General features: G+C 40.7%; 3 protein-coding genes and 1 long non-coding RNA gene across 5 annotated transcripts in view; 3 read left to right on the forward strand and 1 right to left on the reverse strand.

Annotated features, from left to right (window-relative positions):
• The window catches only part of LOC141380116 (uncharacterized), a 68,087-nt gene extending 42,099 nt beyond the window's left edge, over positions 1–25,988 (reverse strand). Inside the window, exons 1-2 of one of the 2 annotated variants that reach the window (XR_015521625.1) lie at positions 25,731–25,977; positions 2,503–2,718 (exon numbers count right to left, since the gene is read on the reverse strand). This is a non-coding gene — a long non-coding RNA (uncharacterized LOC141380116). Of the gene's footprint in view, positions 1–2,502; positions 2,719–25,730 lie in introns of both variants that reach the window. The other variant, XR_015521624.2, reaches the window with a different exon arrangement.
• zgc:112334 overlaps positions 1–26,028 on the forward strand; it is a gene marked incomplete at its 3' end in the record, with an annotated part of 817,035 nt that overhangs the window by 694,965 nt on the left and 96,042 nt on the right.
• The window catches only part of prkar2ab (protein kinase, cAMP-dependent, regulatory, type II, alpha, B), a 773,085-nt gene that overhangs the window by 651,017 nt on the left and 96,040 nt on the right, over positions 1–26,028 (forward strand).
• On the forward strand, positions 1,687–24,287 carry LOC141380115 (uncharacterized). Its single transcript, XM_087303424.1, has 6 exons — positions 1,687–1,987; positions 2,479–2,687; positions 8,433–8,544; positions 10,509–10,604; positions 16,194–16,422; positions 21,587–24,287. The coding sequence occupies exons 1-6, from the start codon at positions 1,943–1,945 to the stop codon at positions 22,864–22,866; spliced, it is 1,971 nt and encodes a 656-aa protein (XP_087159550.1). The 5' UTR covers positions 1,687–1,942; the 3' UTR covers positions 22,867–24,287.

Genomic DNA, 26,028 nt, shown 5'->3' on the forward strand with positions numbered 1-26,028 from the left:
TTGTTGAATGTAAAGTGTTGTTAAGGTGTTTTAAATGTTTGCTAAGGCATTGCTGGGTTGTTGCCAAGGAGTTTTAGGTGTTTTTTAACATGTTGTGTTGGTATTTGTTCTGACAGTTAGCTAGTTGCTAAGTGTTTGTTGGGATGTTGACAAGCTGGTGAATATAAATGTTGCTATGGTGTTTTAGATGGTTGCTAGGGCATTGCTGTGTTGCTGCTAAGATGGTTTAAAATGTTGTAGTTGGTATTTATTCTGAGAGTTTGCCAGGTGATAAGTTGCCAAGCTGTTGCTATGGAGTTTAAGGTGTCTTTAACATGTTGTAGTTGGTATTTGTTCTAAGAGTTGGCAAGAAGATTGAGATTGTTGCTAGGGGATGGTTGTGTTGTTGCTAAGGTGTTTTAGGGGGTATTTAAAATATTGCAGTTGGTATTTGTTCTAAGAGTTTGCAAGGAAGTTGCTAAGTGGTTGCTAGAGTGTTGACACGTTGGAAAAAATAAAGTGTTGCTAATATGAATTAGATGGTTGCTAGGGCCTTGCTGTGTTGTTGTTAAAGTGGTTTAACATGTTGTTGTTGGTATTTGTTCAGAGAGTTCACAAGAAGGTTACTAAGCGGTTGCTAAGGTGTTGACAAGATGGTGAATATAAAATGTTGCTATGGTGTTTTAGATTGTTGTTAAGGTGTTTTAGGTGGTATTTCAAATGTTGCATGTGGTATTTGTTCCAAGAGTTTGCAAGGAGGTTGCTAAGTGGTTTTTAAGGTGTTGTCAAGTTGTTGAATGTAAAGTGTTGTTAAGGTGTTTTATATGGTTGCTAAGGCATTGCTATGTTGTTGCTAACGAGTTTTGGGTGTTTTTTTAAATGGCATAGTTGGTATTTGTTCTAACAGTTAGCTCGTTGCTAAGTGTTTGCTGGGATGTTGATAAGTTGGTGAATATAAAGTGTTGTTATGGTGTTTAATATGGTTGCTAGGGCATTGCTGTGTTGTTGCTAGTGAGTTTTAGGTGTTTTTAACAGGTTGTTGTTAGAATTTGTTCTGAGAGTTAGCTCGTTGTTAAGTGGTTGCTAGGGTGTTGACAAGCTGGTGAATATAAATGTTGCTATGGTGTTTTAGATGGTTGCTAAGGCATGGCTGTGTTGTTGCTAAGGTGTTTTAGGTGGTATTTAAAATGTTGCAGTTGGTATTTGTTTCAAAAGTTTGCAAGGAAGTTGCTAAGTGGTTGCTAGAGTGTTGACAAGTTGGTGAATGTGAATTGTTGCTAGGCTGATGTAGCGATTTGCTATAATGTTGTGTAAATCACTCCCGGGGCGTTGCTAGGGTATTTTCGGTGATTGTCATTAGCTATTTGTTTTTTTTGTTAACAAAGTTTTCTTGTTTTCTTGTTATTTGTTTTCTTTGTTCTTTCTTTTCAGCAATACACATGTTGTGAGGATGACGCACATAATACTAGAGCTGGTTAATTAAATCTCCTCATTAATTAGATGCATATTCATGTCTTCACAGCTCTGGAATCTGATTGAATGATGGGGAGCCTTAAAATCCAGCGTTTAACGAGGGGTGAACTGAGCCAGCCAATCAGCTCTGGCTCTTCTCAGACTGACGCAGCCGGCTGACCAATAGCTCAGCGCATGTGTGTAAGGTGGGCGGGGCCTGAGTGCTGGAGCGGCGGTGTTCTGGAGCGAGCGCTCAGAGAGAGAGAGAGAGAGAGAGGAGAGACAGCGCTCCGTCCGTCGCTCTGATCCTGCTGCGCGACTCTCTCACTGCAGCTCTGCATGCCAGTGTGTGTGTGTGAGCGTGTGTGTGTGTGAGCGTGCGCATGTGTGTGTGTGTGTTCATGTATGTCAGCAGCAGCTGCATCGCTCCTTCATCCTCTTCATCTTCATCCTGCGTTAAGAGTGATTTCGCGGCGTCGGCGCACGATCCTGCTCATCTGTTGCCGTGGTGATGGGCTGTCGACTGTCAGGGCCGTGGATGGGCGACGGGATGGGGGTGAGTCCGGTGTGTGTGTGTGTGTGTGTAAATGTGCATGATTGTGTGCTGATGGTGATGAAGAGTGACACTGATGCTGATACACCATGTCCACTTTCAAACACACACACACACACACATGTGCCGTCTCTCTCTCGTGACTCATGCAGTGGTGTGTGTTGGTATGAAGATGCAGCATTATTTTCATCATCAGTGTGTGTGTGTGTGTGTGTGTGTGCGAGCCTGAGGTTGAGTTTGGTGGGCATCTGCGCTGCTGAAGGGGGAATATGTTTACACAGCTGCGCTTTTTTACGCAGTCGACCTATAGGAGTGTGTGTGTGTGTGTGTGTGTGTGTGTGTGTGTGTGTGTGTGTGTGTGTGTGAGATAAACCCTATCAGGTTAAATAGAGCGTGTGTGTGTGTGTGTGTGTGTGTGAACGCACGAGATTCAGACTAATATTAATCAGCAAGCCTTCCGGTCACTGCGTTTGTGTGCTGATTGTGTGGTTCAGGTTCACGGTCGGGATTTGACTCACCTGCAGAAACGAGAGGCCTTCCGTATACTGGCCAGCTATGAGCAGCCAATCACGCTTCAGATTGAGGGCCGGGGGCGGAGCCTGCAGTATAACCGGACGACGGATTGCAGCACGCAGACGGAGCGGCCGTGGGACCCTCTGCGCCCGCACTCCTGCACGCTGCCACGCCTGCCGCCCGCAGACAGGTGAGACACACCTGAGACTCACCGCTGCCACCTGCAGGACAAACATGCACAGTGAGCGATAGGGCTGTGCAGTATGACAATATATCTGCTTGTTGAGTCTGACGTCAGGGGAAGCAGCTTCTGATAGGGCTGTGCAATTCATCGAAATTCAGTTTTGGCGATTATAAAGAAACATTAATGCAGATAAAAGCATTATTGGGTCATATATCCCGCACGCTTTCCAGCTGTACGCATTCAATCCAGTGCAAAGCACATTGCCAGATGAATATCAGTAATAGCATGTGCTGTAACGGGACTTGAGACAGGCTTTATTTATTGATGTTTGATGTGTATTCGATTAAATTGTATTTTTATAAGCGCAAAAGAGAACACGTGCTGTTGTGTGTGTGTGTGTGTGTGTGACTTGCAGACCACCAAGTAGTCAACATAAGATGAGCTCTTTAATGCTCAAATACATGCAAAAGTGCAGTCATTAGTGATTATTCACATTAACCCTCGTTTGTTATGACGAAATAAGCGAACACAAGGCATCACGGTGGCGCAGTGGGTAGCACTGTGGCCTCACAGCAAAAAGGTCACTGCTTCCAGCCTCGGCTGTGTCAGTTGGCGTTTCTGTGTGGAGTTTGCATGTTCTCCATGTGTTGGCGTGGGTTTCCTCCGGGTGCCCCGGTTTCCCCCACAGTGATGGGTTGCAGCTGGAAGGGCATCAGCCGCGTAAAACAAATGCTGGATAAGTTGCCGGTTCATTCCACTGTGGTGATCCCACATTAATAAAGAGACTTAAAATAAAATGAATGAATAACTGAATATTATGAACGGCATGTGAAAGTGAAACCATAAATTGGAACCGCACGGCTCTTAAAGCGACAGTACACTATATTCCTGCTGCCGACTGTTTTTGTTATTATTAATCAAACAACAAAAGACGAGGAGAAAATCAGTCAGCGCTCCCAACTGAAGGACTGCTGTGGTTATAATAAGAATCAAATCAACAAATCTTCAAAATGTTTTGGACATTTGGCCCACTGATAATCAGTTTAAATAATCGGGATTACAATTAGGCATGGGACGATAAATGATGATTTGCATATGTTTATTAATCCTTCTAAGCTCTGCATTAAAATCCGTGTTTGATCAAGGGATTCAGTTGTTACCCTTGTTCAGTGAGTTACAAACAATTAAAGAACACAGCAGGGCTGAGAGAACAGTTTATAGTTCAGACATAAACACTGATGTTTATGGTGAAGATTAAAATCACCCTTTAATGGAACTTAATTGTCGCAATTACATTGTGTAACCAATGGGTGGCGACAAAAAACCATCAAAATTATGGCTGCGTCCGAAACTGCCGACTACTCAGTAGGTGCTGCATTTGAATTTAAACGTACTACTCGGCCGTTAGAAGAGTGTGTTCTATACAGTATGAACGTGAAAAGTATTAATGGAATTCGGACGTACTACATCCGCCATTTTGTCATGGTCACGTGACCTACCTGCGTCAGTTGTTGATATTACGCGACAGAATTGTGAATAACAGCATGGTGAGAAATTCGCACACTTGAAAGTACAATGTTTACACTTGGCATTTTAGCTAGCGATAATTCATGTTGGCTTGATGACCTAATGGAGCCACAGGGTAGCTGTGTTTCCGTCCAAAGGCTTACGATGAATCGTTACATCCCTACAGATGTTATATTGGTCTGCATCACCACAGGAAAATCATTAAATTAGCATTACTGATGGAGAACGTATTAAAATAATGTTTAGGGTCAATATCGCACACGGCTAATTTTCTGCTTGATTTTTCAGTAAATATGACGTTTCGAAGCTGGTAAGGCGTTTTCTCATGAAATCTTGCGTGAATCGATTGCTTGCGTACTTATTATGTAAGATTAGACATCTTGTATTTGTCTCCTATTATTTTAGACGCCTGTTTTATTTTGTAATATTGCAAAACACTCTTACATTTAAAGAGGGAAATAAATGCTGGCTAATAATTTTGAAGTATAGCAAGAAACGTCAAAAAAGTCATGTCTGAGTGATTTAAATGGAGATATTGTGCATGAGGAAGGATAAAACACATGCGTTTTGAATGTCATAGGTGTTGATTTTCCATATATCTAGTGAGATTTGCTTAAACTGGCCTCCCACTAGAATATGAACTGAAGTAAATGAGGTTTCCCCATCCGCTTCTCTTGCGCTTTAAGTGGCCTTGAGGCACAGTCACGCTAGGGTTTGCATTCATGCGCATATGAACGAGTGTGAATGTGCATGCAAGCATATTTGATCTTTTACTGCGTTTCTGAGGTCTCATGTGTGGTGAAAGAGCTCAGCGTTCATATAGCGAAGAGATGCTTGCTCATTTAAGATCCCTTTGAGTCTATAAGGAGAAATGTTGTTGGCTACAGAACTGAAATAAACATTTGTGGAAGTTCACGATTTCTTCTACTGATCCGATCGGGCCAGTGGTTTAGATTTTTACTTCCCCTGTCAAAATTTTAACTGGCCACACCAAAAAAATAATACTAATACTAATAAAAAAGTGTAGTTAAAAGCTATTTTTAGCCACATATTTTAAATAATGTGTCAAAAATAATATCTATGAATGTAGAATTTCAACACTTAGAGTTAGTAAATGTATAATGAGCAAAATTCATAGTGTTATGCAAACAAAAAAAGAACAGTATGGAAAATGTGGAGGTATTTTATTGCGGTTTGAATTTATTTAACAAAAGGTGGCTGACTTGTCAAACTGACGGCAAACTGTGCAAAACATCACTTAAATTTTTTTTTTGTGTCGTTACCACGTAAATGTCTACTTCCAAGACGTTAGAAACAGCCATTTTCTTATAGTCTTATAAGTTGATGTTGCCGCCATGTTGCCATGGGAAAAATAGCATGCTCAAAACATCAAGGGCCCTATCATGGTAGTTTCAGTTTGGTGCAAGAGTGGTTTTTGAGGCGTTGCGCTACGCTGTTTAAATAGCAAATGCATTAGCGCTCATTTGTGCGCCCATAGGCGTTCTGCTCTAAAAAGGAAGGCATTCTGAGGTGGACCGCTGGCGCGTTGCTATTTTGAGAAACTATAATAGATTTTTCATTAGACCAAAACTAACCCGGTCTAAACTCCAGCGCAGAGTTGCGCCTCGCTTACATACTGCTTAATAGACACAAGAGAGCAATAGACAAATATCTTTACATATGAAAAAATGTAAATATTAAGGATATATATAGGATATAATAAGAATAGATATAGGATATAAATATAAAGGATTAAAATATTACAAAACATATTATTTTCTAGCCTACATAAATATGAAAACCACTGCCTTCATGTCTTCTTCATCTCGGGAGGCTTTTTCAGTTCATTCATAACAATTTGCTTTTGTATAATGTTATTATTATTAGCAGTATTATTTATTATATCCATATTTATATTTGTTTTATTAAAAACAAGCTTAGATTTGCCCACCTGTCAGGTTTTAGACCATATGGGGCACAGCATGTGTTTTAGGATATAACTAGCACACTTCATTTTTATTGTTCATTTATTCGTTTGCTGGAAATTAGAACTGAATTTAGAAACAAATAAGTTAGAAACTGGCAAGTTAGAAACGAACGTTTTGAAATAAATATTTGCGCTTAACAAACTTAACTTACAATTAATTATTTATAGGCTAATTGATGTCTGTGCGTAAAGGTTTCCCTATCCAAGAGTGAAAGTGAAAGTGATCCATTATCTCTCATTCTCACGCAGTAGATGCTCTGTTTAACAGTTTTCTGTGAACTGTTTGCTTGTGAAATGCTCATTTTTTCCACTTAGACTTACTTTGCGTCCTGTAAATAGCGAATGTGCTCTTGGTGCGACGCAGCTGGCTCTTAAAGGGAATGGGAGATGAGACTCTGATTGGTTTATTCTCAAAACACACCTATAACTCATTAAGAAAATAAACTCAACCCTTTTAGACCATACGCCACGGCGCAAAGCGGATTTTCCCCTCCGTAAATTAGCAGAAATGCGTTCTGACACGCCCTGAAAGCGTTTGCGCCCTGCGTTTTGCGCTCTGCGCATGGACCGTCAAAATAGAGCCCCAAATCACATAAGAGGAACTAAAAAAGAGCATTTAAAGACTTAAAAGCACAAACTTGAAATGCGCGCAATTGACAAGCAGTCACAGGCAAATTAAACTTTAGTGACAAGGCAGCACTGTCCCAATCGGGTCAGTAATGATCCTGTCTACTGTCCAGAGCATCTCTCATGCTGGCCCCTGGGACACCGGGCAGTCCTTGTTGTTGAGCCCTGGACTGTATGGGCTGCTTTTCGCTGACACAAAACAATATTGAATGTTGCTCTGTGTCCATGATGGGACTTGCAGGCATTTGGTAGACTTGTGTCCCTCACGCCTCATTTCTGTCATCTGTTAAGGTAAGCAGGCTGTGTGCACGCGAGCGATACACTTATTTAAACATGTCTGATGATAATACTGTAGGCAGATTCATACAGTTTTAAAACTTTTACAACAACCATAAAGCAAAGCAAAATGTATTTCCCACAACATATCCAAACGGTACGTAGGTCTATATGGAGTCGTGTTTTTGTGTATTTGTTTATACTATATACAGTGGATTATAATATAATAAACTAAGAGATTAAGGGTGCTTTCACACCTGCCTTATTTAGTTGGGCTGAATCGCACTAGAGTTGGTTTTCCCTCTTGGTGCGGTTGGTTTGGGCAGGTGAGAATGCAGCAATCGTACTCGAGTGCGCACCAAAAGCGGACCAAATAAGCGTACCGAGACCTGAAGAGGTGGTCTCGGTATGTTTTCAAACGAACCCTGGAGCGGTTCGTTTGTGGTGGGAACATGATCCATACTAAAACAGGTCCAACTACAATAAGTACTGCGCCTCTTGGACAAATCCAGCTGCCGTAGGCCGATGCAGTGTTGCCAGATTGGAAATGTCAAAGTATCGTACCAGAACCTCAAAATTGTCGTATTTGGAGGAAAATGATCGTACACAAGTCAAACTGAGAGTATACAGCTATTATCTAGACACATAGCGTTTTGACACAACGTGCAAATTACCACATTACGTAAAAAAAAAACTAGGTACCTTAGTGGGAAGGTTCAAACTCCACCTCTGAGTTGCTGTCATTGAATGTTGCATGTTGCCAGATGTTGAGGGATTTATTTTTAACATATAACATTAACATATAACATACGCTACAGAGGTAGAAAACTACAAACCCGAACTACAGAACAGTGAGTTCACTGTACTCAAATGGCCACCACAGTCACCAGAGCTCAATCCAATAGAGCAGCTTTGGGATGTCTGGGAACGTTAGATTAGCATCATGGATGTGCAGCCGACAACTGTGTGATGCTATCATGTCAATATGGAGCAAAATCTCTGAGGAATATTTCCAGTAGCTTTCTGAATGTCTGCCACCAAGGATTAAGGCAGATCTGAAGGCAAAAGAGGGTCCGACCCGGGACTAGTAAGGTGTACCTAATAAAGTGGCCAGTGAGTGTGTGTGAGATGTGTGTTAGTCATATTTAATACAGTCATTCTCTTCATGCTGCTGCTGGTCTTTACATCAGAATGAGGTCAGCTGCTCACAGAAGCACAATAACAGCATCTTAGATTAAGGGGCGGGGCCAGAGATGCTGGAAGCAGGGGGCGTGGCTTGTGTTACAGCATTCACACACACACACACACATAAGTGATGTGTTCTTCTCTCTCAGGCCGTACTACAACCACATGACCCTTCCTGCACACCGTAGAGAGGGAAGCAGGTACGAATACCTGCCCAACACACCCCGAGACCTGGAGCTCAGAGAACGCCTGGCCTACCACGTGAGTTAATAACCCGCTATAACTGTTCATTACTCTGATCATATGTAGCGCAGGTGAAGCGGATGTACTGGCGCAGCATAAGACAGTGCTCACAAATCCTGACTGCTAGACAAAGACAAGCGGGAATATGAGTGTTGTGTTTGGAAATGATGAATTGCATGTGTGTGTGTGTGTGTGTGTGTGTCTCTGTATGTATTTCTGTTTGAACGTGTGTGTTCTGTGTGTGTTTTATGCGTGCACTTTATTTGTTTGTGTTTTCCTTATGTGTGTGCATTCTGAGTGTTTGTGTGTGTGTTATGTACGTGTATGTGTGCATTCTGTATGTTTGTGTTATGGATGTGTGTTTGTCTGTGTGTGTGTGTGTGTGTGTGTGTTCTATATGAGCTAGTGTGTTTTCTGTGTTCTGCATGTGTGTGCATGCACTCTGTGTGTGCGTGTATGTGTGTGTGTGTTCTGTATATGCATGCCTTTTGTATGTGTGTGCGTGTGTGTGTTCTGTATTTGTGTGTGTGCGTTTTGTATGTGTGTGTGTTCTGTATGTGTGTGTGCATTCTGTATGTGTGTGTGTGTTCCTTATGTGTGTGTGTGTGTTCTGTATGTGTGTGTGCATTATTTATGTGTTTGTGTGCGTTCTGTATGTGTGTGTGCATTCTGTATGTGTGTGTGTTCCTTATGTGTGTGTGTGTGTTCTGTATGTGTGTTTTTGTTCTGTATGTGTGTGCGCTCTGTATGTGTGTCTGTTCTGTATGTGTGTGTTCTGTATGTGTGTGCGCTCTGTATGTGTATGTGCATTCTTTATGTGTTTGTGTGTGTGCATTCTGTATGTGTGTGCGTTCTGTATGTGTGTGTGTTCTGTATGTGTGTGTGCATTCTGTATGTGTGTGTGCATTCTGTATGTGTGTGTTTGTGTTCTGTATGTGTGTGCGCTCTGTATGTGTGTGTGTTCTGTATGTGTGTGCGCTCTGTATGTGTTCTGTATGTGTGTGCTCTCTGTATGTGTGTGTGTTCTGTATGTGTGTGCTCTCTGTATGTGTGTGTGTTCTGTATGTGTGTGCGCTCTGTATGTGTGTGTGTTCTGTATGTGTGTGCGCTCTGTATGTGTGTGTGTTCTGTATGTGTATGTGCATTCTTTATGTGTTTGTGTGTGTGCATTCTGTATGTGTGTGTGTGTTCCTTATGTGTGTGTGTGTGTGTTTTGTATGTGTGTGCGTTCTGTATGTGTGTGTGTTCTGTATGTGTGTGTGCATTCTGTATGTGTGTGTGCATTCTGTATGTGTGTGTGTGTTCTGTATGTGTGTGCGCTCTGTATGTGTGTGTGTTCTGTATGTGTGTGCGCTCTGTATGTGTGTGTGTTCTGTATGTGTGTGCGCTCTGTATGTGTGTGTGTTCTGTATATGTGTGTGTGTGTGTGTTCTGTATGTGTGTGCGCTCTGTATGTGTGTGTGTTCTGTATGTGTGTGTGTGTTCTGTATGTGTGTGTGTTTTGTATGTGTGTGTGCGTTCTGTATGTGTGTGGTCCTTATGTGTGTGTGTTCTGTATGTGTGTGTGTGTTCTGTACATGTGTGTATGTGTGTTCTGTATGTGTGTGTATTCTGTATGTGTGCGTTCTGTATGTGTGTGTTTTTTCTGTATGTGTGTGTGTGTGTGTGTGTGTGTAGGTTCTGTATGTGTGTGTGCTGTTCTCCAAACAAACCCGTTTTTCAAAATGGAGCTGCTCTCTTATGCTCTGGAATTATTCATGCATTTAGCTACGCTTGGGAATACACACACACACACACACACACACACACACACACACACACACACAGTAGGAAACAGCCTTTAATAGAGTGACTGAAGGAGAGACAGTCAGACATTTACTGTTCATTGACAATAATCATCTTCCCCATCATCGCAGCCTCGTTATGCTAATCATGAACCGTGATCGTTTTTCTCTGTATTAATCTCGATGTTTGCTTGTCAGGATCCGGAGTTTTCCAGTGGCGTTTCTCAGGGCCAGAACTGTCTGATCGGCTGCTGTAACTCCAGCCTGGAGGAGCCCAGGAGTTTCCAGAGTCAGGTGAGCGCTAACGGCTAACAGCGTTAAGTGCGACTGAGCGAATAACTGCTAAATAATAAAATATATAACAAAAACAACCAACAACTGCTGAATTATTGAATATTGGATGTGCAGAGTGCAGAGAGCAGTGCGGCGTTTACGTTTTGGGGCAAGAAATAATGTGCAAAGAGTAAAAAAAAAAAGGGGGCGTATAAAAATAAAATCCGTAAATCACTGCGCATTTAAAGATATAACGTAAGCATATTATTAATATTTAAAGTCTGCGTAAAACGAGACTAATTTTAGTATGTTGATTTATGTGCTTCAAACTAAAACAGAATATCAAGTAGGGGGCGGGGCTTTCTTTTTGCGCATCATTCACTTATAGCAAACTAACAGTAAGAGGAGCGTGGTTAAGGATATTTAACGACAATCCAAACACAGAAGTAAATGGTCAGACTTTGATCGAAGATTACCAAAACACACTGTCTTTCAGTAGATTAACCTACACAGTTTAATAATTTACTAGAAGATTTCTTGCAGACTTTAAGCAAAAATTTAACGGATTTCAAAAATAAAGTCCGCATGAGCCGTAAGTTCCTGAGGCTTTTATTTCAGTGTTGGTGTGCTTCCTACTGAAACTGAATATTGTGTAGGAGGCGGGACTTTCTTTCTGCACATTATTCCCTTTGCTAAAACGGTAAGAGGGGCGTGGTTAAGGATATTGATATAGTTGCTATGGAAACCCTCCTGTTGTCATCAACAGAAGGAGCGACACTCCAAAAGCTGAAGTAAATAGTCAGACTTTCAGTGGATTAACTCACATGGTTTAATTATTTAATTTAAGATTTTTCGCAGACTTTAAGTAAAAATGGAAATTTTAACCACACAAGATCAACACAGCTCATAACTTTTGATTTAGTAATTAATTTGTACAATTTAATTCGTACATTTAATATGATTCTCTCATCCCCCAATGAGGGGTTGGTTGAGGGGTGGGTCACTTTTAAAAATCGTATGTTTTCGTATTAATTAAATTGTATGAAATCATATAAATTAGCCAGATTTTTGACATTGCGTAATATAGTTAATTTTTTTTGGACGTTCGGCCATTTTTTTAACTGCTAAGGGTTCCCAGTTTTTAAACAAATGTGTGCATTGTCTGTTCATTTAGATACTCATTGAGCTTTATATATTATATTAAAAATGGGCGACACAGTAAGTCATTCGTGGACTGCATATCTCTCATAGAAAAACAAAAAGTATTTTAACAACACTATTATACGCATCGACTGATTCAACGTCCAATCTGAAAAAGCAAGAGGCAGTACTTGATCTTTTAAAAAGACTTTATCATATACAATCATAATCAAATCTATTAGATGTCTTCTTTCACTTTTCGAAATTTTATTTTATATTATAATCACTGCGTTTTATATCTCTACATTTTAATTTACAAATTAAATTGCGCATGAATCGTAACTTCCTGAGGGTTTTATTTCAGTTTGCTGATGTACTTCCTGCTGAATCGAAATATTGAATGGGGGGCGGGGCTTTCTTTTTGCGCATTAGCAAACTAACGATAAGAGGGGTGTGGCTAAAACAGAGGGGTGTGTGGCTAAATCATCAAATTGGCGTCAACAGAGAAGGCTCACCTTAAAAGTGCCTTGGCTTAAAATGAATTAGTGGAAAAGGGTAGAGCTATGCTGACACACACAGGGTGTCACTGTGGCGCAGTGGGTAGCACAGCAAGAAGGTCGCTGGTTCGAACCTCGGCTAGGTCAGTTGGCGTTTCTGTGTGGAGTTTGCATGTTCTCCCCATGTTGGCGTCAGTTTCCTCCGGGTGCTCCGGTTTCCCCCACAGTCCAAACTGTGATGAGTGTATGGATGTTTCCCGGTGATGGGTTGCAGCTGGAAGGGCATCCGCTGCGTAAAACATGTGCTGGATAAGTTGGCGGGTCATTTGCTGTGGCGACCCCTGATTAATAAAGGGACTAAGCCGAAAAGAAAATGAATGAACGAATGCTGACATGCAGCCATCTGTAGCTCCGCCCTCTTCTGAAAAGAGCACAATCTCATTTGCATTTAAAGCGACAGTCACCAAAACACCACAATTAGGATCAAAGCCTGAAAGGGTCAGTTTCAGAGAGCTGGAGAACTCTATCTGTGTGCTGTTTTGAGCTGAAACTGATCACACACACACTCTAGAGACAGCAGAGACGCAGTTTACATCTTGTGAACATTGGCATAATAGGACCCCTTTAAAATGAATTAAATAGTGAAAAAATACATGTGGTGTCTTTCTTTAAAATGAGGTGGGAAAAGTAAAGCATACACATCATTACAGCGTGTGTTGTACTGCGTGCCGCTGATGAATCTCGATCCGCAGTTGTGGAATGCAGAGCGTGAGTCGAGATCTGAGGGATTGTTGTGGTTCTGCTTCCCGTGTGAATCTCTTCATCCGTCACAGAGCGAGAGGCGAGGAGTCACATGTTATGTAAGTTATGTGTTACCAGGCAACTAGCGATCATAAATATGCTGAAGACTGTCTGCGAGCCGCCAGAGTGACTCTCCACCGCTCAATCAATACAGATCATGCACAATTTTAACTTGCGGGAGACCTATTATGCCTTTTTTTAAAGATGTAAAATGCGTCTCTGATGTCTCTAGTGAAGTTGGAGCTGAGAACAGCACACAGATAATGTTCTCCAGCTATCTGAAACTGACCCTTTCAGGCTTTGATCCTGATTGTGGTGTTTTGGTGACTGTCGCTTTAAATGCAAATGAGATTGTGCCCTTTTTAGAAAAAGGCGGAGCTACAGACAACATAGTGACAGATGTGAAACAGCAGTGTGTGTGTGTTGTGAGTGCTGATCAGGTGTGCTTCAGTGTGAGTGTGAGTGTGTGCTTCATGCTTCTGTCAGTCTGTGGAGATTCATTTGGTTCATTCCGCTGTGGCGACCCCTTAAAAGGACTAAACCAGGGGTGGCCAATCCTGTTCCTGGAGATCTACCTTCCTGCAGATTTCAGTTGCAACCCTTATCAAACACACCTGTCTGTAATTATCAAGTGGATTTTAGGTCTTAATTAATTGGTTCAGGTGGGTTTGATCAGGGTAGGAGCTAAACTGTACAGGAAGGTAGATCTCCAGGAACAGGATTGAGCACCCCTGGACTAAACAGAAAGGAAAATGAAGGAATGAATGATACATTTGTATCTTAAAAATAAGTATGTTTTTAATATTTCTTTATTCTAAGAGTTTAAAGTTTTAATTCTCATAAAGTATTTTCATTATTTATGAAACTGTCATATAAAGCTCATAAATAACGTAAATATTGTGGTTAGCAATTAGACAAAATGGTAGTAATAATTTTTGGTACATCAAAAACTGGTTATGATCACCATCTGACAAGCTAAAACAGCACAAAATAGTTCTTACAATGTCACTAAAATGCAATATTTATCCCTCATAATTAAGTAGAAAATCAGGCGAATAACTGCAAACAGGGTCAGCTTTTCTGAAAAACATAAGCACCACTTTCAATAATCTGGCTATAGGCCTGCTAGTGTAATGTTAACTGATATAAAGAGAGTTTAATAATAACTTGCATTTATTTTAGCCATAGTGCAAATGAAGCATGTCTCATATCAGTATTATTAAAACGTGAAGGCTGTAGTTTTTCTGACAAAATGTTTCAACCCGAAACATGCTACTCTGAGAGATCAGCAGAACTGAAAAAGCTCCTTATACCCATTTTTTTTTTTTGCTGCCGCTAGGATGCACGGATATAGATTTTTTTGGCTGATACCGATAACTCTTCAGACTTGGAGGAAGATAGCTGATACATGGTTTCCGCTACATTCATTTCTCCATGGCGGGGCGCCACGCCAAAATTCATCCCGCAACAGCTACATCACAGCTTCTCATTCAAAACATTTAATTTTTTTTAATAGCAGGTAATAATCGCACCAAAACGTATTAAATGGTAAGTGAATTATAACAGCGCAAACTTTTCTGTAATCATTGTAGTGCTGTGCGTCGTTTGTTTAACCCTTTCAGGATACGTGCTGACTGACTGGCTGACAGGTGCGTGATGCGTGAGGCCAGCAAACACGACGTATAGCCATTTCACTTTACTTTAGGACGCATTAATGCCACTCTGTATGTCTATTAGAGACATTCATAAATATTCCTAGCAAATCTAATGAATGATGAAGACATACTCGTTACATAAACGCACTAAATCGCACTTCAGCAGCATTTATTTGAGAGCGCACAAGAAGATCTGGCTAATTTATATGATTGAATACAATTTAATTAATACGAAAATATACGATTTTTAAAAGTGACCCACTCCTCAACCAACCCCTCATTGGGGGATGAGAGAATCATATTAAATGTATGAATTAAATTGTACAAATTAACTACTAAATCAAAAGTTATGAGCTGTGTTGATCTTGTGTGGTTAAAATTTCCATTTTTACTTAAAGTCTGCGAAAAATCTTAAATTAAATAATTAAACCATGTGAGTTAATCCACTGAAAGTCTGAACATTTACTTCAGCGTTTGGAGTGTCGCTCCTTCTGTTGATGACAACAGGAGGGTTTCCATAGCAACTGTATATCAATATCCTTAACCACGCCCCTCTTACCGTTAGTTTGAGCATACATAAATGCGATCTCGACTTGTAATACTGCGCTCACGACATTTGTCATTGAAACAACACCACAGGGAGTTGGTAGATCTGTGCAAAAAAAAGGCCTGCCACCACAGAGGAAACACTGCGACATGTATAGGCCGATAATTATAAATATTTCAAAATGTTCTTTTTTTTTATACAGCAAACTTCATAAAAGATTGAACTGCTCTTATGAACTGAATAGTCTATACTCAAACAAAAAAGCATTGAACGCATTTTATAAGTGGTCAGAAACTTATAAACCACTCATGAAGAATAAAGTTAGGTTAAAATCAAGCACACCATTGCTTTTCTTGTGAAATTCCCAATAAGTTTGACGTGTCACATGACCCTCTTCCTATTAAAAAAACAAAAGTTGGATCCAAGATGGCCGACTTCAAAATGGCCACCATGGTCACCACCCATCTTGAAAAGTTTGCCCCCTTACATATACTAATATGCCACAAACAGGACGTTAATATCACCAACCATTCCCATTTTAATAGGGTGTATCTATATAAATGGCCCACCCTGTGTGTATATATATATATATATATATATATATATATATATATATATATATATATATATATATATATATATATAATAAGAAAATACCAGGTTGCAACATCAAGCAGCAGAAAAGCAGAACAAGCTGTTTAAACGTATAAAAAACTGTGTAAGTGAATGCGAGCGGAGGTCTGGACCCAAAAACATTCCAATACCTGCGCCTGCTCATACGTCAAGATTAAGGTCAATACCGCAGGAACGGTACGACAGAAAATGTTGGTGGCTTTAAAAACCTTGACTTTTTCCAACCGCGCTAAACCTGTTTATCACACCATGAATGATGAAACAGGTGGGCGACTTCAAATCCAGACTATTTGTATTGGTGTGGCATGACCTGGAGTGTGTTCTGTGTTTGTGACAGACGGATGACGAAGACTACATGATGGAGAAGCCGCTGGGTTATCTGCCTCTACACCACGAGCTGGACAGCGGGCTGGGCTGGACGGACGGCAGTTTCCAGCAGGGGGAGCTGTCGGGTGTGGAGACGGAGGAGGGCCTGGAGGAGTGTCCCGCACACAGGGGATCTCCATCATCAGAGTCCTTCATCTCCTCAGAGCTCAGCGACTCAGGCTTTTACAGCGTCAGCACAGGCGAGTAGGATTATCAGGATATTGTTGTGTGATTAACTGCTGAAGCTTTTATCGCGATACTGACCTAAGCTGCAAATAAGCTTACTTTGATACTAAATAATTAGTTTATTGCTCATTAAGCAAATGCTTTTAACCAAATTAAATCTCAAAAAAGTTGATAAAGTACATCTGGTAACACTTAACCATAATAATGGACCCTTTTCACAGGACGCGTTATGAGACGTTTAATCAGCACCCTAAATTCTTGAAAGTTTCAAATATTTAGATTTTGTAAAAATGTATGAGCATTTATATGTGTTTACTGTATAAATTAAAGGGCACCTATGGTGAAAAACCTACTTTTCCAGCTGTTTGGACAGACGTGTGTGTAGGTATAGTGTGTAGATCATCATATTGGGCTGATATAAACTCCCCCAGTCCTTTTTTTTTTAAATTTAACAACATAAAAATGGAGGACCATTTGGAGCGGTTTTCAGACCGACCGCAACTGGCAAGTGCGCATCACCACAACCTCACTTCGTTGTTTCACGTCCGCCATTTTCAGCGTGCGACTCAAAGCGATGTCACTAAAGAAACACCCTTGCTCTATTTGTAGATGTAAGGCTCCAACAAGCTCAACATTCACCACATGATCGCTCTCATCGCCGCCACTGTTAGTAACTTTAGGTGTGTTTGCAAACGTGTACGTTTCAATGCGTCTTCCATAAACGTCAGCCATTTGCATTTCCCGCGATCACAGAAGCTAATTTTAGCAGAGACGCAGCTGACAGCCATTTTCACATAGTTTACAGTTCAGGATTAATAATAGAGTATAGCCTAATAAAAATGTTTAGTTGGACACTGCACAGTGCCACAGTATAGGCTACACTATAATAATATTATAATTTATTATATTCATCATTATTGATGTTAATGAAAGCTATAAAACTGACTAAACGCAGAACCCTTTGAATGTTTGCTTTCATTTTGACATCACTTTTACAGCTGTGCAAAGAAACATGCCATCATGCAGCAGCAGTCTCAGAAAATGCCTTTTGAGTTTAAAGATTATCGGCCTCTGAAGTCAAGTTGTTATAATGAAATATATAGTGCGTGAGTATATTAATTTGGCATGGATCCACCTCTCACGTGCGCCGCAGGTAGGCTGAACGATAAACTAATATACTGTAGGCCTATGTTAACGGCTAAAATACAGTTAGCATATCGATTTTATTTTGACTTGTAGCTCATGGCCCTAAAAATAAAAATGTAACCTCAAAACAAGTTATTAAAATAGGCTTAATAAATAAATAAAGGGGTAGGCCTTATAGTCTAATGCAGGGGTTTTCAAAGTGTGAGGCGCGCCTACCCTGGGGGGCGCCAGAGCATGTCAGGGGAGGCGCGGGAAAAAATATTATATAATAAAAATATAATTATTAAGTTTAATTATTATATGTACTTTTTAATATATTTAAACGTTTTAATTAAACAAAGCTAAAAAAATAATACGTCTAAAATAAGAAATACCCAGAAGGCTAGCACCGCCCATAGCAAGCCCGCCAATACAGGTATATGCCTGCTAACACAATGTATCGGTTTCTTAGACCCCCCGATTCAAAGCCTTCAAGTTCAGGGCTTAAACCCAAAAGACGACGATATGATGATCAGTATTTGAGTTTAGGATTTACGTGGACAGAACCAGCTGATGAACCACGACCCTTATGTGTGGTTTGTCAAGATATTTTGGCTAATGACAGCATGAGACCCGCTAAACTTCGACTGTTTTGACTGGAATGGACAGTTCTTGGATCTGTTCTATTCATATTGAACCATCATCCTAGTTTTAAAAACGTTATATTAAAATACTTGTTATTACTCTGTAAATAATTGACCTTTCATGCAAATGATGATAAAAGTGAGTTAACAGTCTGACATCTGTGTCTTTATATATATACTGTGTGTGTGTGTGTGTGTGTGTGTGTGTGTGTGCGTGCGTGTTTGGGAGGAGGGGGGCGCTGGATAAGTTGTGTCAAAAGGGAGGCACACTGTCTTAGACTTTGAAAAACCCTGGTCTAATGGTTTATGATGGTGTTTTTACAAATGCCAACCAGACAATTTCACACAAAAAAAAAACAGCTTGCATGTGTGGGCATAATTTAATGTCTTTACCTAAAACATTAAACATTTATATAATTTGCAATAAAACAAAAAATAAGGAGAAAAATTTATTTATTTATATATATATATATATATATGTGAGCAATTCCATGCAAATATCAACCTTGTCATTAAAAAAATTAAGTTTTAGCCAAAATGTCAAAACCGTTTCTGCGTTTTTTGTGTAGGCTGGTATTTTACAGAGCTTTTAAAAAAAAACTCAGAAATGTCTCAGTCAGTGTTTTCAAACAATTATATTTGATTTACCAAAGTCACACAAGTGGCAATTTCACATCTGTCACATCCATAACCACACTTTTTCCTCATAAATGCAAAAATGTAAAATCCAATATAATCAATCATGTTGGTTCTACAGAGAGACAACTCTTATGCTTTTGATTAGCATCGTGTCTTTTGGGCTGTGCAGTTTAATTCACAGAATTTCTATATGTTGTACACTTTAAACTTGCAGACTTTTTTGTCACATCCGTAACGCAAGTATATTGTCCTAATTTAAAATATAAAAATGTTTACAGCTTGATATTGTTCTGCTCACACAACTCTGTGGCTGGTTGCTTTGAAATATATAAAGAGATGTTTCAATATAATGATGAGATTTTACTGCAAATGTCACATCCATCACGCTGCAATTCCTCATATATATATATATATTTCCCAGAGATGGGTTGCGGCTGGAAGGGCATCCGTGCTGGATAAATGGGCGGTTCATTCCGCTGTGGCGACCCAGAATTAATTCAACTCAATTCAATTCAGCTTTATTTGTATAGCGCTTTTACAATGTAGATTGTGTCAAAGCAGCTTCACATAAATGGTCATAGTAACTGGATCAGGGTAGTTCAGTTTTTAGTGTTTAAGTTCAGTTCAGTTTAGCTCAGTTCAGTGTTTTTTGAATTCATTATTGAGAGCCCAAACACTGAAGAGCAAATTCATCAATGAGTAGCTTTTCAGATCCTGAACCATGCAAGCCAGTGGCGACAGCGACTTAATAAAGGAACTAAGCCGAAAAGAAAATGAATGAATAAATATATAATAAAATTATATATATTAAAATATTAAATAAAATATATATTTAATTTAAACCACTCGTTTGTCGATGATGCCATGATCCATCTGCGTTTATGTATCGTTGCATAATCTTCATTGATAAAATCAGAATTTGTCAAACTATGCATATTATTATTATACTATAAAATACTATAAAAAAGTATATTATTGCCTTAAGTCAGTAACTTAGGCAGTAATGCAAATAAAGAAATAGCCTAAATGAAAGGAACAAGAGTCCAAAATCAGTCACCAGTAAGGGTGTCACGATCCTCCAAATCCTCGATTCGATTACATTTTCGATTCTAAAGGCACGATTTGATTTTCGATTATGAATAATTAATTAATTAATGACCAATTAATAATTTGTAGCCTACCGTTTAAACTACCTGACCTGCATGGTCTTTGTTTTACCCATAAACAAATCATACAGTAAATGAATAAAGGCAAGACACACACATAATTACCACCTGTCAATCACTTTTTCTGCGGGACTCGTGAATAGGCAGTGATCTGTGTCGTTATAATGGCGTCGGTAAAAAAGACGCACAACCAACAGGAACCAGCCAACAGTATCTGAGGTGTTCGCTAAAATGACGAAGTACAAGTGAGTGAAAGATTGAAGCAGTCCTCTGACTGCCTGGACCTGCTGTCTCGAGCGCATGGCTGTGTCTGTGTGGTCACGTGATGTGCATTTTCAGAGGTAGAGAGGAAGGAGGGCTGCTCAGAAATGCTACACGCCACTGTGGATGTCAAATCGTTGTCGTTCTAAAATGCCATTTAAAAACAAAGACAGTGTAAACAGGGCCTGAGTGTGAACTTTTCGCCAGCGGATTTGCAACGGGGGCGGGCGGAGGATCGCGATGCCGGTGTTGTCTAACGGACGAACCCTAATACGTACATAGCAGAGCTTGCAAAACTGTGTTTTTTGTGTCGACAACACGAACGTTGTCAACATAACTCACTGGAAATCCAAAAGGCTTCCACACCGGCGACTTCATTGAAAGAGGAGAGGGTTTAAGCTCTGTCGACGGGTCTCCTGCTTCTGCAGTTTAACAAGCTCTTCAACAAGCCTGTTTTTTCCCGCTTGGCAAGCCAAGCTGACGCGACATGGGGGCGTGGCAGCATCAACAATTCTATTTTTTGATTCGATAATCGAAATTGAGCATTAATTTCGATCGATTTCGATTAAAAATCGAAATCGTGACACCCCTTGTCACCAGGTGCCCCACTATAGGAATAAAATGCCCCCTCAGTTATGACATCCTGGCGCTGGGCCAGTAAATCTGACATGATTCTCTCCTCTGGCTGCCGTTATCAGTCCCACACTATTGTTTTCCTCTGTCTGAAAGTCTTGATAACACCATCCTGAAGCTTTTCTTTTATTATTCCAGCAAATAGAATTGTATTTGTTGTACTCTCCCATTCACTGCGCTCTAAATTTACCAACTATGACGACTTCTCCTGCAGAGAAACACGCAAATGTGAAAAGGGTCCGTAAGTTTTATTCGTAAATGTTGGTTAACGGATTAAAATCAACAGTGAGAAAATGCCTGAAGTACTATGTTATTATTAAACAACAACATTTATCATAAACAACTGATTAAATCGTGTAATCTGATTACGATTTTATCGCATTATTAGGCATCAATTACGAAACTAGAATGGAATGTTAATCAATATTTCAGCATGTAGTATACCATATCATTAGTATGTGAAAATGTTCATGTTTGAACTATTAAGATAAACTTTTTTAAATACAACAATAAAAAAGTACAAATAAAACTAACTCTAAAAGCATTTAGCGCTGTTATGAACACTACTGCAAAATGTGAACGATTTTAATAAGCACTCTTAAAAACTGAAATAACTAATAGTTATGAACTGTATTTCTTACAATATCAATATTGTGCATGTTCAATGTCACGGTGTACTGAATTACTGAATATCTCCAATATATCTACAGGCGAGTTTCTCCGCTTCCAGCGCCTCCTAGAGAAACGCATGCGCCATTACAACGCTCGCATGCACCACCAGGGGGAGCCGTGCTCCCGCGAGCGCCGAGACAGCCAGATTAAACACCCCCTGGAGGCCATACCAGAAGCACTGACCGTCCAGCCTCAAAATGTCTGCGTGCCTGTCCCAGGATCTCGAGGCCTATCCCGAGTGTCGTCCGTGCAGTATCGGAAAGCGGAGCGACCATGTTTGAACAGGCACAGCTCCAGCAGCGGCTCGCTCTTTAGTCCCGCAGTGCACTCCGCCTGCAGTACGCCCTCCGGCCAACTGCCTCCACACCCCAGCTCTGCAGGAATGCTCAGGAGGAGCCGGACGCTGCACCACCGCCCTGCACCAATGGAGTACCGCCGGCGGGCCAGCCATCCAGCCTCGCCCAACTACTGCAGCTCCACCCTGCACCCTTGCGCTCCGGCGGCTGTAAACCTCCCTGAGGAGACAGATTTAGGGCTAATGCATGGCCACATGGGTTTACACCCTGCTGCGCTACATGCACATGCTAATCATGCAATGAGCCAACCATCCCTGATCTCTCCAGTCGAGGAGCGCCGCTACATGCCTCCAGAATTAGCGCAGGAAATCAGCAGGATTCGAGCATCCACTGAGCCCCAGCTGCACAATATTAGCTTTGTGACCGAGCAGCCGGCTAGTCGGCAAAGAGATGGCCGTTTTCACACGCTAAGCCACACGCCTAGTCAGGATGCAAACGATACTTGGCCAAAACCAGCCAATCGTGTTGGCTCAAGTGGAGGAGGGGGTCTATATAGCACCCTAGAGGGCCACATGCCTACCGAAGCCTCCAGGAAAGCACCTAGCGGGAACTTGCGAGCCATGCGGAACCAGATGCTACGAGATCGAGCATCGCGGCTAGCGGATGAACGTAGCGGGATGAGCACTGATGAGGAGAGTCACAGCGACGTACGAATGGGCCGCTACTGGAGCCGCACCGAGCGCCGGGAACACATGCTGCAGAAACAGCGCCAACAGCAGGCCAGGGGCGGAAACAGCCTGGTGGCGACTGGATTGGTGCACGGTGGCAGTATGGTAGCTAACGCAGAGCGCTGTAGCACCGTTCTGGAGCTCAGCCAGAGAAAGCTCAGTCGCCTGAGGAACCAGAAGCTGCTGGACGACTGGACCACCGTAGAGGAGCTGCTGACCCACGGCACGCGCATGGCTGGAGCCGAAGACGCCCTGCAGCTGCCCACATCACTGCTCACCGTCACAACTGTATAGCGACACCCACTGAGTGTGTGTGTGCGTGAGTGTGAGAGTGTGTGTGTGTGTGTGTTTGTGTGTGTTGGACCGCCCGCACTACACAAAGCTACCTCCTGACATTGAGGTTTACTGTAGATACAGACGTTTCCGTAGTAAATTGATTTTTAAATGTTATATTTGCAGTATCTTGTTTTTGCATTGTGTTGTAAAGAGATGTTTCAATATGGAGCGAAGTCACCGCAGTTCGAATCGACCGCATGAAGCAATACAACATAGACACCGACGTTCCAGATGAAGGCGAATTTCCTTTTGGTGCCAAGAAAAGTTTACGTTGTGGATCACTTTAAGGTTGGTGCTAACCGTGAGATCTCATTCACTTCAGACGATTTAGCTTACGAATATCATTCGGATTGCGTCACACGTTTTGCACAAAATTTTTAGAAATTCCCTCTCCGACCGTCTTCCGCTAGCTGGCTGAATCTGAATTGGTGGCGTTAGCAGCACAGCCCCACCCCCCTTTTAATCAACGAATCTGATTCTCTGGGAATACTATTAGATAATCTAACGACGGATCGATTTATATATATATATATATATACGCAGTGTGATTGGGTGTGCAGGGTTACGCTGGAGATCAGGCAGGGGAAACGTGAGCGTGTGTTGTGAGGCGTGCGGGTTCTTGCACTATTACTGTAGTTCTGTAGAGTATTTTTAAAGCTATTTTTCTTGTGCTCTTCACAATTGATGTCACGAAAAAAAAACAAAGAACTTTTATAAAGACTCAAACAAGTGGCGTTAACAGAAGTACAACAATTCGGGGAGAAAGACCAAGAAGCACTGAACTGTATAGTGCAAAAGTATCTGATATTTTCAGCGCACCTTTTTGCAAACAAGCGGGGGTCAACTTTAGATTTGGGAATCGTGAAACACAAGCAGAATAGCTTCTGATTAAATTGCGGTAAATATACACAAATTAAAGCATGAGATGCCTGAATGATTTACACGGGTTGGCTCTGCTTGTGTTTCATGAATGAGACCTAATTATTTTCCAAAGTAGTAGATGCAGTATATATTTTCGGAGTCACCTGTGTCAGCGTGGGATGTTTGCGGATCTTTATTTTAAGCTGAAAATCAGGATTTTTCCCACCTGCACTATTTTTAGTGCACGAGCACTGGAGTGTTTACAATTTTTCCTCACAACTGTGACTCTCTGCGACGCATCTCGCTCTCTCACCCTCGTTTCTGAGGTGAAATCACGTCATTTTCACCGTGAGTCGAGCGCTGTGAATAATGGATGTGAGCGGAAGGAACATCTTCCCGTGCGGATTAACAGAACTCTGCCTCTCTCATTGGATTTTGCTCGTTTCCACTTTTAGAAATCATTTTCTTGGAATATGATGTACATGTGGTTGTAATAAAGATGAGATTTTAATTAGCTACTTCAAGTGTGCTGAGGGTTTTATTGTGGCACTAACCAGTGCTGGGGAGTAAATCATTATCATCATATTAAATATATTTCGCATTTGTTATTATTAACTTTTCATCAACTCAAAATAAATAAATAAAAGTGCAGTTCTTCCATTTAATGCCTAGAAAAGTCAGTGTACTATTTAATGCATTTCATGATGTTGATAAAAACTGGAATATTTTTTATTTCCCTTTGTCGCCTTTAATAAATAAAAAAAGAGCATGATCAAGCTAGCACAAAGTAATCTAAAAGTAATCCAAAAGTAGTTAGAACGTGACTACATTACATTACGATTACATCTACAATTTTAAACGTATTTAATTAAAAACGGGCTACAATTGGTAAGAAATCTGTCCAGAACAACTCGGTTAATAGAGATTTCACTCTATGCTAGCTAAAATATACAATAAAAAATTTACTTCAAACTATATTTGCGTGTGATTTTGATAATATCTACATTTTTAAAAGTAATCTTTAAACATCTTTATCATATTCATTCATTTTCTTTTCGGCTAAGTCCCTTTATTAATCTGGGGTCGCCACATCGGAATGATCCGCCAACTTATCCAGCACGTTTTTACACAGCGGATGCCCTTCTAGCCATCTCTGGGAAACATCCACACACACTCTACGAACAATTTAGCCTAGCCAATCCACCTGTACCGCATGTCTTTGGACTGTGGGGGAAACCGGAGCACCCGGAGGAAACCCACGCAAACGCAGGGAGAACATGCAAACTCCACACAGAAACACCAACTGACCCAGCCGAGGCTCAAACCAACGACCTTCTTGCTATGAGGCGACAGCACTACCTACTGCGTCGCCATCTTTATCATATTAAACTTTTTTTTTATTGACTATTATGGCCTGTTTTGGACAATATGATTACAATATGATAACTTCCAGCAGGTGGCGGATACACCTGCATTAATGAGCGATTCATTGAACAATTCACTTAAATGACTCGTTCAAAATCTGCTGATTAATTATGAGCTAATTAGGCGTATTAATAACTAAATCATTGCTATTTTCATTGATACATGAAACGTATAAAGCTGTATCCATTGTAAAACTTAAGCCACTCAATAATGTCTCGTTTGTTGATCTGTTCACATTTGAGATCGTAATTATTCAGGAAAACGGCATTTTTGATTATGTAATTTTACTGAACAATATACCTTTAAAAAACCCAAATACTGCCTAAATAAATAACAAATATCGTTACAGAGCAAATATAGCACACACTCCTTCTACAAACGTAAAATAAGGAATATTTTTCAATATTTTCCTTTGTTTAACGTTACCTTTAATAATATAAAAGACATTATCTTTATCTAAGTTAATCTTAATTTTGACACCTTTAGCTCATGTTTGAAGTAAGTTGGTGCTGTTTTTGAGTCTGATAGGGATTTACCTGAACTCAATGGTGACTCCACGGCCGGGACTGATTGTTTCTCAGAAGTTGGTTGACTTTTGCCTGATTTTCTTCACTTCGGATATTTAAAAAAATAACAGAAACACAAAATGGAAACCAACAGTAGAAAAGCACAAAATGGAACCGAATATCAGAAAAATGCCTTTCTCCTCGCTCTCCTTCATTCGCGCGCCACTGCCGCCATCTGCTGGGCGGACGCGGGAAACCGCCACAACAAAATGGAGGCATTTCGCGCCTGTTTAACCTCATGATCTACAGGTAAAATATAGAAGGGATA

Source organism: Danio rerio, chromosome 22 (genome assembly GCF_052040795.2).
Source record: "Danio rerio strain M-AB ecotype USA chromosome 22, GRCz13ab, whole genome shotgun sequence".
Taxonomy (NCBI): Eukaryota; Metazoa; Chordata; class Actinopteri; order Cypriniformes; family Danionidae; genus Danio; species Danio rerio.

Coding starts and splice junctions, on each gene's coding strand:
- LOC141380115 (XM_087303424.1), top strand. CDS start 1,943: ATGGGCTGTCGACTGTCAGGGCCGTGGATGGGCGACGGGATGGGG. Junction 1,988..2,478: donor GGATGGGCGACGGGATGGGG/GTGAGTCCGGTG, acceptor TGTGTGGTTCAG/GTTCACGGTCGGGATTTGAC. Junction 10,605..16,193: donor CCAGGAGTTTCCAGAGTCAG/GTGAGCGCTAAC, acceptor TGTTTGTGACAG/ACGGATGACGAAGACTACAT.